Source organism: Durio zibethinus, chromosome 8 (genome assembly GCF_047325235.1).
Source record: "Durio zibethinus cultivar Kanyao isolate XHJ-2024 chromosome 8, ASM4732523v1, whole genome shotgun sequence".
NCBI lineage: Eukaryota > Viridiplantae > Streptophyta > Magnoliopsida > Malvales > Malvaceae > Durio > Durio zibethinus.
This window is the reverse complement of record NC_143169.1, coordinates 22,349,814-22,361,317: the sequence shown is the minus strand read 5'-3', so window position 1 is coordinate 22,361,317 and position 11,504 is coordinate 22,349,814. Positions and strand designations below refer to the sequence as shown.

Genomic DNA, 11,504 nt, shown 5'->3' with positions numbered 1-11,504 from the left:
TCCAATAACATTCTGCCACGAGTGGCAACAAAAATGCCTAACGTGTCGCAAAAAAAAAAGAGACTCCATTTTTTAAAAAATAAAAAGAAAAAGCAACGATATTTACACCTTTTCTCCCTTCATTACGCTTGCTCTCTGCAAATTATTGGCGAAAGGACTCAATCAAAAAGATTTTCTTTTCAAATTCAAGGTTCGATTTTCTACCTCTTATCTGTTATATGATCTAGGGCCTGTTTCTGTTTTTTTGTTTAAATTATAATTATAATTATTATTTTCATTGCTCTTGAATCTAAAGTTTGCCATTGAAGAAGGAACAGAAGGGACAAGAAAGAGGAAAATTTTAGTTGGGTTGAGGATAGGAGGCATTAGACAATTGGTTTGAGGAAATGGGTACTTACCCAAAACTGCTTTTGGGGTTGAAGTTAAAAACTTTTTCAGGATTTTGGTCATTATGATAGCTAAAGTGAAGGGCTTGCATTTCCTGTAGAAATTATGAGGAAAAGGGTGAATTTTTAATTTCTAAATGAAGGTGAGCTTGTAGAGTTGATCCTGCATTGATTAAAGGATAATATTTTATTTGTTTTAGATTGATTGACTTCTTTTCTCGAATTTTTTGGACATGCGGGTGAGAGATGGAGATATTGGACATTGTTTTATTAGCTTTCTGGAAAGTGTTTTTCTTAGTTCTTAGAAAACCTCATGGAGAGAAATGTTCATGGTTTTGCTTTCTGACTCTAGTTGGTGGTGTTGTTATTAGTGGCACGGAGATATTTGTAAGGCTGTAGAACAAAGTGGAAGTTAAAATGAAGGATTCCAAGAGAAAAGCTCCCTAGAGAAATATGAGATGATTATTCAGTAATGCTTTGTATGTTGAAATTCTTAGTCTAGGGATCTGAAGTGGGTGGAGGAATTTTCTTATATATTTCATACTGTTATCTTTGGATAAATAGCTGTTTTGTCACAGAACTGTGTTTAACAAAATAAAAGTGTTTCCGATACTTAGAATAATAATTTTGGTTTCTCATGGTGTAAGACAATTGAGGCTTCCCAATGTTATGCATCATTAAGCAGTGGAATGAAAATGGCATGACTGATCCTCAAAAGGTGAGGTGCTTTAGATTTGAATAGAAACAGAACTCGCACTACAATGAATGCCAGTATCTATGAATCGTTAATATTCATCAATCTCAGTAGTCTGGCTGATCATTTCAGTCATATGGAGGGTTTGGTCTCAAATTGGCATTGCTATTCAAGTTTTAAAACTGTAGTCTCACTTGCCAGCATAATGAGTAAATTTTTAACTCGTGTTGAGTTTTAGCTTTAGCTTACGTTTGGGGTGCGAATGTTTAGATCTTTGGTTCAAATCTTACTGACCAAAAGGGGAAAAGAGAAAAAAGCACAGTGGACATTATACTTCTGAATATTTGTTGTACCAAGGTTCTGCTATGATCCAAATTGAATGGTGAAGGCAATCCAACCTAAATTTGAGTGACAAGTATGAGCTACAGGATGGGTGTCTAGCTGTTTATGGGACATGGTTTTATTCTTTTGCATCATTAATTAAGACATGCATGAAACATGTAGCATCATGATCTTACAGTTTAGGTTTACTGAGTTTATTCACTGTTTTGACCTACATTAGTTATTGGAACGAAAATAGAAAATTGAATTTATGTGATACTGGAAAATTGCAGATTCAATAAAAAATGGCGGTGAAACCAACAGTAGCCTTGAGGGCTTTACTTGTAGGAGGGATAGCTGTTTTTGCGAAAGTAGCTGGTGCGATGAAGGCTGCTGGTGGGGCAAAGTTGGGTGCAGCTGCGGCTGCCATGACTGTGGCAGCATCTGCTGCTGTGACAGGATCAAAACAGGACCCAAAAGATGCATCTAAGCAACCTTCAAAATGATCTTCCTTTTTTCCTTCTTTCTTTCTGCAGCTTATAGACATTTGTAACATACATTAGCATTGTCAGCTACTCCCATGAGCTTATCGGGAGCAGATGGCTGTCTGAATTGTAATTTTGGTCATCATAGAGCTTCTAAAATCACTTGAAATAATAGAAACCAACACTGTTGACTTGAATTAAGCTTCTTATTGCCATTTGATGCTTTAAAAAAAGACTTGGTGCCTTATCTTCCTGAAATACTAGCAATTCCTTTATATGTTTTACGCAGTATGATGACTGCTCGAGATCATCATCTTGTCTTAACTAGCAAAGCCAGCAGAAGATGGTATATTGCCATTCAAATTCATGTGAGACTTTTATACACCTCTAGCTGAAACCATACTTCTGACAACAGTACAGCTGTTTCTCTGAAGTCTTTACATGAACATTCTGGAACTGTTATTTTCTTAGATTTCTTTCACCCATCTCCATCTGCCCAAAGCACAATCCCTGTGGGCAACGAAATGGCATATGATGCTTCTGTGTTACTTAAAATCCTGCAAGGGAAACACTCTGAAATTGAAATTGGGCTTTCCCTAAAGCTTTTGCATGGGCTTTCAAGCCCGATTTAAATGTCATTTACTATTTTGATTTGGATTAATGATTTGTAAAATATTTATATGATATATGAATTTTAAAAGTTTATATTATTATACGTAAATTATGAATTTGTTTAATTAATGTGATATTTAAAAGGTTATTTATATGTCACGTATCAACATTTAAAGTTAATCACATTAAAGATAAATAAATATTATATTAATAAAAAAATTCATAATTAAGATATTATATTAAAAAAATTTTAAAATTGAAAAGTCATATTAAATATTTTATGATAATTCGAAGGTGATTTGAGACATTAACCCTTCTAGTATCTTTTGACATACAAAATAAATCATGAATAGAGTCATTGCGCATGATTTATATTTTCACAAAATTAATGTAGCACACATTTATGTGGATTTTGGCTTTTACAAGGGACTATATATATGGGTATATAACACATTAATTCTCTATAAAAAAAATTATATTTATGACTTTTCAATTTTCATGATGTGGGCCTGAACTTAAGAAATTGGGCCCCAGGGTGCACCAAAATTTTTGTAGGACTGAACAATGCCCATGGTCATATTTGGTACTAATTCTCTATCAAGTGGCACCCTTTTCAGTCAAATTTTGGAAGGAGATTTTGTCTTTTATTAAACTATATAAAACCAAAAAAAGAATTGCCAGTAATAAAATTATAAAAAACAGTAAATTCTATTGGAAAAATCAGCAAATATATTTACTTCTACTTGTAATGGGGAAAGTGAAAACCAGAAATCAACTTGGAAATCAAAAACCTCAAAGGATGTGGATGCAGAGAAAAAGAAGGAAAAAAAAAAGGGAATTATGAAGAAATGACAATGGTGGGGTTTAAGGTAAGTCAAAGATAAAGGCTTACAGTAATTAGTACCATAATAATCCAGCGGAGAGAGCATCTTTTAACAAAGACAAGTCAACTGGGTTTTCCAGTACTCATATGTTTCAATGCCCATGCAATGAAAATATTCAAAAAAAAAAACAAAAGCCACCCCCACCATTTTTTATAGCTAGACAACCATAGCTTTGATAATTGGCAGCTTTTTCTGGAGACACTACCACCATTAATTGTGTGGGTTTTTGCTTTAAGAATTGATGAGAAGTCCCCTCACCAGACAAAAAGTACCAAAAAATCTGAGACATTCCATATGGGATTTAGGGGACTGTGCTTTCGAGTTTAGCCCACCACTCCCCATACTATTACCTTTCTGCTATTGTGTTAACAGAGAATTCTATGTGTGTAAATGACAAACATGCTATTCTTTTTAACTAATGGATGTTAAAAGAGAAACCCAGTATAAAAAAATGCCAAATATGTCACATTCCAACACTTTTTCTTTTATAATTTTCTGTACTCGTGGGAGAGAGAGAGAGAAGGGGAGAGTGAGTGAGTGAGTGAGTGTGTGCTTTTAGGAGTATGAACATGCCTTACAATATAAACATGAGATCAAGGAGGAAATTGGGGAAATCAAATTTGAGGAGGTATCCTTTTTTTTTTTTGTTTTTTACTAAACCAAAATGAAATGACAAGTGCCATTGCCACTTTCAAAGTTAGCTCATATATCTATCTAAATTGACCTAACAAAACAATATTTCTTATAGGGGATAAGCATCTTTCTCACGCATGCCTCTGTTTTTTATAAAGGTTCTAAGAGAAAACCACTTTTTCTTATGATAGACTAATCATACCTTTGATAACATTTTTTCCCATTTGATTACTCAACACTACTACTCTCTCTTATAATAGCTCTTTCAAGGACAAAAAGGAAAGGAAGGAAAAGAGAGATTTTTCTTTAGAATAATATACAATTTATGAACAACAATAATTTTGCTTTCTTGAGCACTACTATACAACTTTTAAGTAATTATTATGGAACCTTTTTGGGATATTGCCTGGTTAGTGGAGATCACCTTTTGAGTTTGAATTTACAAAGGGAAAGAGATGGAAGAGAAAGAAAGAAAGAAAAAAGAATAGAGCAAACCCAATGAAATAATATTGTCATGAGAACTTTATAAATTAAAGCCGAAGGAGGCCTTGTTAGAATATGCATTCATTATTTGTACTCAAAGGTAAGCAAAATGGAGGAATATCTGTTGGCAGATTCATAACTTGTACAAATTAAGCACTGAACTTATAAAAAGATATTCTTTCCATTCAATATTCTTTGGAAAGCACTAAAAAATTCATTAAAGACTCATTTGACAATGTGATTAAAAAAACATTTTATCGCGTCGTAATTTTGTTTTATAATTAAAAGAATCTAATCATAAAACTATTTCATAATGCGGTGTGAATTTTTTTATCACAATATCAAATGAATCCTAAAATTAATTAACTAATTTTTCATAGCTAATTTTTTTTACCAAACTTATGTAAGAAAATTCACCTTTTTATAGTTGTCTTTAACCTTGTTCTTTTATGATACCAAAGAATAATACAGATAATATTATATATGATAATATAAAATATGATATGATAACACATCACAAATATGATATAAAAATAAAACACAAAAATAATAACTTAAAATTTTAGTGATCATTAACATAATAAAAACATATAAATTTTAATATTTTATACGACATAAATATACAAATCATCAAGTGATATATAATATGACAAACTTTATCTAAACCCCAAAATATTTCTCTCCAACTACCTAAGTTAAATTGGAAGAGGCCTAAGATTTTTAAGCAAAACAATATTTTTTTTATATTTTTTCTGAGCACAAAACTCGTCACACGTTGGAAAATAAAATATATAATGAACCCACAGCTTACAATACTATTTTTACTGTGTAGCTAGGTATTACATGAAATTAAAAAAAAAGTATATATTAAAAAGGAAAATCACATTTTTATTTTATTGTGAAGAGGCCAATAAGCAGAAAGGGATCCTTCCTGGGGATCGAGTCCCACTTGCACCCACACAAGGTGTCAAACAGCATCTCCTTTTTGTTTTTCAGAAACAAAAAAAAAAAAAAAAAAGCATATCTAACCCTAGCTAACTTGCCCATCTCTTCACATTTCATGAATCTTTGGTCTCTTGAGAATCCAATGCTTTTGTTCTGATCGTCCTGTAAACTTTTACATTTATATTAATTATATTGATATCTATATTTAGTTATTCCGTACATTCAAAATTATTCTTCCAAAAAATACGATGGAGAGAATGCGCGATAGATTTTTTTTTTTTTTTGATAAAAAAAATCGTAAAATATATGTGATAGAAGAAGAGGTTTAGATGTTGAAATTTAAACTCAAAGACTATTAAATGTTACGTCTTAAAATTAATAATATGAATTAATTAAATTAAATTTTGATTTCATTAATCAAATATAAACATTGATACTAGTATGATTAGATTATATCAACAAAAGATGAAATTGATGATTTTTATAGGATAATCAAGAGTGAGATCCAAGGAGTAGAGGGGCCACCATGATTATGGACATAGCAAGTGGGAGCATCATGAGTTTACTTATAATTGCCTCTACATAATATAACGGTGAAAATTTTGTCAGGCAAATTATTGAGGAAAAAATCACTTTGATACTAAAACTTATGTGTGTGTGTGTATATATATATATATATATCTTTTTCATGTTCAACCAAGTATGGTGTTTATAATCTTTTTTTTTTCCTCATGTTGTGATTTTTTTTTATAAAAAATTGAAGTTGAGGAGAGATGGAAGAATTGGTCATTACTTTTTTTTTTTTTTGGTAATGCAGTCGAGTATTTTTAAGTTGTTTCGCTAAAAGCCTCAAAGGTATATTCTCAAAATATTTTTCACAAAAATTAAATTTTTTGAAAAAAAAAAAACTCATGTCTTTATAAATTTAATTAATTCATAAGAGTAATCCATTGTTAATTGACAAAAATGACATAGCGACCAATAATATAATGAGTTTATATTTAATATATTGTTAGTGTATAAATTTTATATATTATCAATAAATCAGATTATATCATCTCATTAATGAATAAATATTAATTTTTAAAATAAATATACAAATATTAATATTTTAAAAACTTACTCATTAATAAGATGGTATCATCTAATTTATTTTATTAATGAGATAACATCATTTAATTTACTGACAGTATATAAAATTTATATATTAATAATGTATCAAATATAAATCTTAATATAATTTAATTTTTTTAATCGAGGGTAAAAGGTGAAATAGAAAGCTAGCAATCATGGGTCTGACTTATAATTTTGTAGCTCATATTATATATCTTTTTTATTTTTTCTAAGCCATGATTTTAATGTTAACCAAAAATCATACTATATGTCATGGTGATGAAAGCGAATACTGCTCGTTCATATTTCTTTTGCAATGTGAAAAAAGAAGCATTTAGGATTCTCCTCCCATACTCAACCCACTTGGAAATTAATGTAAAAAACCCCATCATTACATGTCGAAGATCATAATAATACAAATCCTAATATGTCTTCAACTTCATCATGACATATAAGAAATAAACACAATCTTTCTAAATCATTATGAAATATATATAACATAATCAAAATGTAAGAATTTTATAGTATGATTTCTTGTGCATGAATCATAATCATGACTTGCCACCAATTATTGCGTAACTTGAAAGAGTTTAGATTTACAATATAATCGGGAAAATTAAATAAAATACGTTAGTAATAAATTACATAATGATATTTTTAAAAAAACATTTTTAATGACAGCTTATTAAAATTAATTTTTTTATGAAATGTCGTTATATGACTTACTAATAGTTTATAATATTTATAAGTTGATAATACGTTAAATTTAAATTTTTAAATAAAAAATAAAACAGTTCCTTTTATTTTATAAAAATTTAAAATAAAAGTAATTAATATATAATAATATAATAACTTGCAAGGAGGTGAGGATTTAGGCAGCGTTCTAAGTTTCTTAGTTACACGCAAGGTACTTGAGAATTGAAAAAACACCTACCAAATATGATTACATTAGAAGACTAAACCCATAAAGTGGTTATCATATTCAACATGAAGTTGCTTTTCATTTGCAAACTGCTTTCATATATTAAACATCACCCATTATCAATATTATATGTAACTGTGTCTAATGTATAATATTAACCTTAGGCTTTTCTTTTGATATAAAAGAGTTGGCAAGTATACGAGATTTGAATCCAAAACTCACTAAAAATTACATCATAAAAAATAAACAGAGTTAAGCTCCGAATTTTCTTTAAAGTTTCTTTTGCATGTTAGGCTTTATATCTAATAATATATATATATATATATATATATATGAAGAATATACCAACATTAAATTTAAACAAAAAAGGCAAAATTTTGCAACATGGGATACGTATACGGAACTGATATTATATATCAGTTTTTTGAGAGAGGTCATTCCCTTTGGAAAGATTGTAGCAAAGGCAGAAGGAGATTTAATAAAAAGAAAGAAACAGGTAAAAGGAGAATATTAAGATATAGTATTTGAAAGAAGTTTACAAGAGGGAAAATAAAAAAGAAAAGGGTTTCTATATTACCTAACCTTGCCATCGTTTTTCGGAGTAGTTGCGTTGTTCATGCGAAGTGTTCATGGAGTTACTTCTAAGACCAGCAATATTGAGAATATCGCTATGAGAGAAAGCTCTAAGACCCAAGAAATCTCTTGTCAAGCCTTGAGTACTAACGCCAGTTTCATGATCGTTTCTAGTGGCAATCGTAGTTGGCGTTGTTGTAGTTGTTTTCAAGAATGATTCATTGGTGAAACTCCCACCCTTCTTTGCGTTCAAAATCCCACCAAATGCAATATCATCAAAGGAAGTGGCGTCAAATCCAGTGGTAGAAGAAAAAGAATTCATCATGTTTTGAAGAAGGGAAGGAGGAGCACCTGAGCCAGCGGCATGATCACCAGCATTGGCAGCTGTAGCAGGTTTGTGGTTCCCGAAAGGAGCCAAGCCATGGATAAATCCACTACTACCCACAGCCAGTTCCTCACTTGAAGACAAGTTAAGCCCAAAACCAGCTGTTGTGTCATCGTTACTGCCAGCAGAACCAGCAGACACGTGAGTTTGTTGGTGGGGTCTCAAAAAGGAGACCGCTGCAGCAGTAGCAGTAGTAGCTGGTGCTGATGATAAGCCAGTTTTGCTGCTCATGGTTGCACCCATCTGAGCTGCTTTCTGAAGCAATGCAGTAGCTGACATGTGTGGGGCAGTTACTGTTGTTGGATGGTATTGGGGAAGAGTGGGGCCGAGACTGGGGTTAGGGCTGGGGTTTTCATGAAGTGTTAAATCTTGATGGTGCGTTTGTGTGAATTCTTGATGATCTAATCTTGATGAGAAGATTGATGATGATGAGGAGGAAAGGTCTATAGGCTGTGGTGGGCCAAGACCAGCCCCTAGCATTGGTTGGCTGGCGAGCCATGTTGGAATCTCTGGCCTTAGAGCTGTACTGAAACTATGTTGCTCTTTCTTAAGTGAAAATGCTTGGAGTTGGATGTCTTGTAAATTAATGTGAGATGCTGCTGCCGATGATGCGCCTGGTTGGTGCGGGGAGAGAAGTGGGTTAGCTCCCGTGATTGTTCTTGCACTCTCCTCTGCTAAAGCATCACAGAATGCTCTGTGAGTGATGAAACTATCCCTCCTGAAAAACGAAAAAAAAAAAAAAAGACAAGAAAACAAAAAAAGTCATAAAGTGCTATGACAATGCCAGAAATATTTTACTTTCTCTCTCCCTTTTCTCCTCTGCCCCTATCTCTTTTTGCATTGCATTCTTTTTTTTTTTTTTTCACTCTGAGACCATAGGACAGATTGGCCACTTGGAGCTGCTGCAAATACAATTTCCACATCTACTCTATTTCTCTCTAGGGTGTGGATGGAAAGTACGAACTGGTAGATGTATATTGCAATGAGTTCTTCAATGTATCTCAGACAAAGAATGTAAAAGTTTATCAGCTGACAATAATACGGTATTGGGAATTTTTGGAAAAAGAAAAGATAATAGTAATAAAAAAGAAAACCCTTTTTTTTTTCAAAATTATACAAAGTTCACGCCTCAATAAATGAAGATTTTGACCGTGTGCTTAAATGGAACTTTTTGTTTCATGTTTACATTAATTCCCGTACCTTGAGAAGAGGGTTCCACAATCACATCTGTATTCTCTGGTGCCACAAGTCTTGGAGTGAGCTTTCCAATCCGATTGAACTGCATATCTCTTCGAACACTTTTCACATTTCCATTTCTTCTCACCATGCTTCCTGAAGAAGTGCTTCTTGATTCCTGTCAAGTCGCCAAGCGCCCTCGATGGGTCATGATGCACACAGCTGGGTTCTGGGCAGACATACACCTTCTTCCTCACTTCTTTACTTGTTCTTTGCTTTAACTTCCATGGCAAATTATGCCCTCTTCTATGAAGCTGAAGGTTCTGGTCTCTTTGAAACCCTTTGTTGCAGATCTCACACACAAATCTATTTCTTGCCATGAGTGTTTTAGGAGACAAAGCTATCACTTCTGCATCTGGGTCTGATTCAAAAAAACACCCAAAAAATGCATAAAAAATTTTCAAATTTAAGTCCCAGAAACAAATAAAATAAGCAATAGAAATAATGGTGTTAAGGTAAGGGTTTGAACCCAAACCTGGGTTGCCTGGCAGGTTTCTCTTTCTCTTAACAGGCTGAGTTTGAGGTGGTGGAGAACTAAAGTACTGTTGAGTATAGTTGGTGGCAGCTTCAGTTCTATTGCCTGAAGAAACACTTGCTTCACCAGATATTGCAGAAGTCAAATTAGACATATTCTCTTCCAAAGCTCGTTGCTGTTGCTGTTGTTGGTGGAATAACAACCCTTTCATCATCTTCTCTTACACAACCAATTCTAGAACTCTGATCAAGTTTGCATCATGGACCATGGATCTTGGTTTTACATAAAAAAGTATGGTACAAAAAATCAGACAAAAACCGAACTAAAAAGAGAAGGAAATTGATAGTTGGTGATATTGTCAAGTAGCTAGGCTTACTAACATATATGAATGAATACCATAATCCTCATCATAGACCTTTGATGGTTTCTTTCTTTGGTTTGGCCTCAACCCAAGAGCCAAGAGACAATTTCTTTTGTTTCTTAGAAAAAAAACCCTCTTATCCACTGTTGAGCTTCATGTTTTGAGTAAAACTTTAGCTGCTAATACCCAAAAAAATACAACAATAACCACACAAATATGAACAAAAAATAAAAGGATAAAGAAAAAGACTCAGCTCATAAAACTCGGACAGAGAGAAAGATAGAGATGTGGATGAGAACTGAGAAGAGATCCCTCTGTAATCCTCAACCAATCCAAAACAAGAACCCAAAACCACAAACCAAAGAGGGGGAACCCTCTGACGTTGCACTTTCTGTCTTTTCCTCTGTTCTCTTCCCAACCCCAGAAAAAATCTCTTCTTTACTGTCTATTTGCCTTTAACAAAGCTGTTTTTTCCAAAAAAAAAAAAGTCTACTACTAAAAATATAGTATCATTTTGTTTCCCCTTCTCTCGATAAAGTAAGAACTCTATGTAACCCCCAAAAAAAAAAGTTAAGAACTCTAAGAAGCAAAAGAAGAGGGAAAAAAAAAAGCTATACTACCTCTACCATGTTAAAAGAAAGCATGTTTTATACATCAAATTCAAAGAGATATAAAAAAGAAAAAGAAGAGATGTTGATTTATATATCTATATATTCACATCATGGGGTAGTAGACCTTTCTTTCAGCTTTCTACATTTACAGTGACATGATTGATCTATTGATTAAATTTCTAACAGGCATAGCTAAAACCTATTGCGGTACTTTTTTATGTTTCATTTCATTATCACTTAACTATTGTTTTATTTGTTTATATATATATATATATATGTATACATATAAATGAAGACTTAGCTGAAATCTCTGACAATTTTGCATGGTACATGAATTTATAATAAGTTGTTAAGTTTTTAAGGTTTGGACCAGACCCTATCCTTA

General features: G+C 32.4%; 1 protein-coding gene and 1 pseudogene across 2 annotated transcripts; one reads left to right on the top strand and one right to left on the bottom strand.

Annotated features, from left to right (window-relative positions):
- The first annotated feature begins 41 nt into the window (after positions 1-41).
- On the top strand, positions 42-2,083 carry LOC111278984 (uncharacterized). The gene is made up of 2 exons (XM_089764718.1): positions 42-190; positions 1,695-2,083. Exon 2 carries the CDS (start codon positions 1,707-1,709, stop codon positions 1,905-1,907), a length of 201 nt encoding a protein of 66 aa, XP_089620844.1. The 5' UTR covers positions 42-190; positions 1,695-1,706; the 3' UTR covers positions 1,908-2,083.
- Positions 2,084-7,969: 5,886 nt separating this feature from the next.
- LOC111278983 (protein indeterminate-domain 7-like) lies at positions 7,970-11,180 on the bottom strand (annotated as a pseudogene). The gene is made up of 3 exons (XR_016344058.1): positions 10,148-11,180; positions 9,637-10,033; positions 7,970-9,154 (listed from the first exon to the last, which is right to left on the bottom strand). The product of XR_016344058.1 is annotated as a protein indeterminate-domain 7-like (transcript).
- Between the last annotated feature and the right edge of the window lie 324 nt (positions 11,181-11,504).